This window comes from Lepidothrix coronata, unplaced genomic scaffold (genome assembly GCF_001604755.1).
Source record: "Lepidothrix coronata isolate B3197 unplaced genomic scaffold, Lepidothrix_coronata-1.0 Scaffold350, whole genome shotgun sequence".
In the NCBI taxonomy this organism is placed as follows: domain Eukaryota; kingdom Metazoa; phylum Chordata; class Aves; order Passeriformes; family Pipridae; genus Lepidothrix; species Lepidothrix coronata.
Window position 1 is genome coordinate 42,756 of NW_016690530.1, and position 4,313 is coordinate 47,068.

The 4,313-nt window shown below is 60.1% G+C and overlaps 1 protein-coding gene across 1 annotated transcript; it reads left to right on the forward strand.

Moving 5' to 3' along the window:
• Positions 1 to 243: 243 nt before the first annotated feature.
• On the forward strand, positions 244 to 1,529 carry CD48 (CD48 molecule). Its single transcript, XM_017838631.1, has 2 exons — positions 244 to 589; positions 1,096 to 1,529. Exons 1-2 carry the CDS (start codon positions 244 to 246, stop codon positions 1,188 to 1,190), a joined length of 441 nt encoding a protein of 146 aa, XP_017694120.1. The 3' UTR covers positions 1,191 to 1,529.
• Positions 1,530 to 4,313: the final 2,784 nt, after the last annotated feature.

Consider the following 4,313-nt stretch of genomic DNA (forward strand, 5'->3'; position numbering starts at 1 on the left):
CCAACCTAAACCTGCCCTGGCACAGCTTCAGACCCAGCCCTCTTGTCTTGCCTGGGAGAAGAGACCAACCCCCCCCGGCTCCCCCCTCCTGTCAGGGAGTTGTGCAGAGTGGGGAGGTCTCCCCTGAGCCTCTTCCTCTCCAGGCTGAGCCCCCCCAGCTCCCTCAGCCTCTCCTCACAGGAATTGTGCTCCAGACCCTTCCCCGGCCTCGCTGCTCTTCCCTGGCCCTGCTCCAGCCCCTCCATGTCCTTCCTGAATTTGGGGGGCCCAGGGCTGTTCCAGGGCTGTCCCGGGGTGACCGTGACAATCCCGCTGCCCCTCCCAGACGTGGTCCCGAAGCCCACGGTGAGGGTCACGGTGACCCAGGACGATGACCAGCAGTGCAACGCCACCCTCGAGTGCTCCGTGGGGCTCCCGGAGGTCACCTACGAGTGGATCCCCCCCCGGCAGGTCCTGCTGGAGGGCGTGGGGGGCCCCGTCCAGAAGGTCTCCTTCAACCCCTCGGAGGGGACCTACGTGTGCAAGGTCAGCAATCCCGCCTCCTCCAACAGCGCCTCGCTGACCTACAGGCACCCCTGCTCCTGGACAGGTAAGGGGGGGCCACAGCGCGGGGGGGTGGGCTCTGGGGTGGCTTTGGAGGGTCCCCAGAGCAGCTCTGGGGACCCCGAGGAGAGCAGGTCACGGAATCCCTGAGGCTGGGAGGGAACTCCGAGGTCGTCGAGTCCGTCCCGTGCCCCGTCCCCACCTCGTCACCCTTCCCTGGACACCTCCGGGGGTGGGCACCCCCCCACCTGCCTGGGCAGCCCCTGCCAAGGCCTGGCCACCCCTTCCAGGAGGAAATTCCTGCTGATGTCCCCCCTGAGGCTCCCCTGGCACAGCTCGAGGCCGTTTCCCCTCGTCCTGTGCCTGGTTGTGTGGGAGAAGAGCCCGACCCCCAAGGGGGGGTTCCCTGCAGTCCCTCGGGTCAGGAGCTGTGGGGACCTTTCCCCCCGGCACCGTGGGCTGGTGTGGGGCAGGAGTGATCCCAGGGAGGGGTTCAGGGCCTGGGATCCCTCCAGAGCCCTCCCCCTGCCCCTCATCTCCCTCTGCCTCCAGGTGAATCCTCCACTGCCTCCTCCTGCACGGCCACGGGCGGGCTGCTGGTCCTGGGACACCTCCTGCTCCTCTTCCTCCACCTCGCTCTGGCTTGAGGACCCTGCAGTTCACCTCTGTCCTCACTCCCCCAGCATCGGGATGAGGCTCCTGGATCTCCCAGGAGCACAGAGGTTGTGGTGGTGGCTCAAGGGAACGATTCCAATCCTTCAATCACTGGGAAATCCTCCTCCTCCTCTCCCTCTCCCCGAGGCCGGTGGGGCCACCCAGGAGCCTTTCCTGGGGATTTTGGGCATCCTGCATTTTTCCAGGACCATCTCAAGGGGGCAGAGCCGGGGTGGTGGCACCTCTGGCTTTCCCTCTGCGTGTCCTCCCTGCTTTGAGGACCTTCACAAACACCCGTTTACACATTAAATTCTTACCTGAACACCACATTTTTTAGGTGCCTGTTCCGGATCCTTCCCCCTTGGGCTGGGAATCCGGATTCTTCCCCCACAGCTCAGGGACTTGGGGGATGATGGAGGAAGGTGTGTTTACACCCCCCAGCACCTTTGCTGGGGACAGAGACCCTTCCCCTGTGTCCCCCAGGGGAGATTCCAGCCCTGGATGGTGGGACACGGGTCCTTTGGGGTGGGAAGAGGTTTTGGGAGTGATGGAGGTGCTCCCTCAGCCTGCAAGGAGAAATGGGGACATTTCCTGGGCCACCACAACCCTGGGACACTTTTCCCCTGCCAGCTCCAACCACCCAGCCCAAGGGAGGGGGACAACCAGGAGTTTTATCTCCCTAAATCCCGAATTCCAGAGCCATCTTTAAGCAAAGATTTCGAAGGCCACGATCAGCAAAGGGTCACCAGGGACTCCTTTGAAAAATCCAGGTGGTTCCACTCGGTTTAAGGACAGCTCGGGGTCATTTCTGCTCCGAGTCCGATGGTTTGAACATCAAGGTTTATTTTTGCAGGGATCCCCCCACCCTGAAAATGTTTTCTGGGGTCCCACGTGGAAGTCTGGGGCTCATCTGCCTCTCACAAGATCCGAGGTGTCCATAAAATGGACAAACACAGGGCCTGGGGTTGGTGTCTCAGTCGACTTCCCAGCCAGGAGATTTCAGGCTGAGCTCCTGGGAAAGAAAGGAGTTTTTGGGATCATTCCTCGCCATCAAAGGAGTTTTTCCTACCTCTGGATGTCCTCAGTGCTCCCCCAAAGGACTTTTTCTCTTGATGGTTTTGCTCATTAAACAGTTTTCCGAGTCCCAGATGCCTCCAGGAGGAACCTCGGCCGTGTTTCCCGGGTCTGGGTCCCCTCGACCTGCTCTTGCCCATCCCCTTTTTTCCACGGGAAGAGCTTTGCCGGGTCCTTCCCCCTCTCACTGTTGGGAAGTGGCTGAGTCGGGAGCCCTCGGGGCGGGAGGAGGGGCCTCACGGGACGCCCATGAGGCGGTTTCGGGTGGTTTCACCCGCACCTTTTACCGTCAGAGGCGATCTGCTGACGGCAAAACTCGTGCAGGGCTCCGAGCTCCACTTCCCTGAAAAGCAGCGGGACGTGAGTTCACCCTTTGCTGCCCCGCCATGACATTAAAATGTCATTTTTAAACCAGCCCGGGGCGCCCAGGGAAGGGCTTGGACGTGGCTCTTGGCCGGGGGACGAGGTGGGGACGAGTCCCGGGGTGGCCTCGGTGGCCTCAGAGGTCTTTCCCAACCGCGAGCGTGAATTCCTGCTGCTGCCACCTCCAAAAAAAACCAGGGAAAGCAACGAAACTGGAAGAAAGCCCGAAGGCAAAAGCCCTTCCTTCCGTTCCAAAGCTGAGCCCCGACGGCAGGGAATGATTCCCTTTGCCAGGGAATGATTCCCTTTGCCAGGGAATGATCCCCTTTGCCAGGGAATGATCCCCTCTGCCAGGGAATGATCCCCTCTGCCAGGGAATGATCCCCTCTGCCAGGGAATGATCCCCTCTGCCAGGGAATGATCCCCTCTGCTAGGGAATGATCCCCTCTGCCAGGGAATGATCCCCTCTGCCAGGGAATGATCCCCTCTGCCAGGGAATGATCCCCTCTGCTAGGGAATGATTCCTTCTGCCAGGGAATGATCCCCTCTGCTAGGGAACGATTCCCTCTGCCAGAAACACATCCAGAGGTTCCAGCAGCAGGGCCAGGACCGACCTTCCCCTGCTTTTCCACACCCAGGGCTGATATTTCAGCCCCATCCCCATCCTGGACCATCCCTGCCCCCAGTACTGTTTTCCCTGCTTTTCCATACCCAGGTTGATATTCCAGCCCCATTCCCACCCCTCTGGACCATCCCTGTCCCCAGCACCACATTCCCTGCTGTTCCCACCCCAGGCTGATATTCCAGCCCCATTCCCACCCCTCTGGACCCTCCCTGTCCCCAGCACCACATTCCCTGCTTTTCCCACCCCAGGTTGATATTCCAGCCCCATTCCCACCCCTCTGGACCGTCCCCATCCCTGAGCACCTGAATCCCAAGGTCACCTCCCTCAGGGCAAGAAGGAGGATTCAACTTCTCCCGAAAGAGAAGTTTTCCAAGAACTCAGGTGAATTTTCCATGACCACCCTCCCTCCTTCTCCTCCTCCTGTTGGGATCCCACAAAAAAAAACCCCCAAAGCGGGTCAATCCCAGGATATTCGGGGCTTTCCCACCCCTCTGGGTGGGCACCGCGGCGGGCGGGGCAGCATTTGGGGACGGGCAGCAGCACCTCCCCTCCCGCTCCCTTTGGGATCCGTCCGGAGCTTCCAGCGCCGGGAATTCTAGGATCAATAATAAGAAATGATCCCCTCACGGGTCATTTCCTCTCCTTTCGGGGCTCAGGGCGAGGAGGTTCTGGCGCAAACCCGACCCCACGCTCCGCTTCCTCCCCTCCCGCGGGTCCCCGGGGCCGCTTCTGCCGAATATTTTGAATATTTTCCGATCGAGAAACGAAAGGCAAAGCAAAAAAAAAAAAAAAAAGGAGCCGCGTTCGGCCCCAAAACAGGAAACTCCTGGCCCGCAAACCGGCGCTGATTCGAGGGCACCTGTTCCTGCGAGGAGCTGATTTTTAACCCCAGAGCAGCAGAAACTCCGGGGCTCCCGACATGGGCTGCTCGGCTCTGCTGCTGCTCCGGCTGCTCCTCGCCCTCGGGGCTGTCTGGGGTGAGTGAATTTGCCTCTCCAAAACGCTCAGTTTGGGTTATTTTTGGGGGGTATTTATTTATTTATTTATTTATTTA

Coding starts and splice junctions, on each gene's coding strand:
- CD48 (XM_017838631.1), top strand. CDS start 244: ATGTCCTTCCTGAATTTGGGGGGCCCAGGGCTGTTCCAGGGCTGTCCC. Junction 590..1,095: donor GCACCCCTGCTCCTGGACAG/GTAAGGGGGGGC, acceptor CTCTGCCTCCAG/GTGAATCCTCCACTGCCTCC.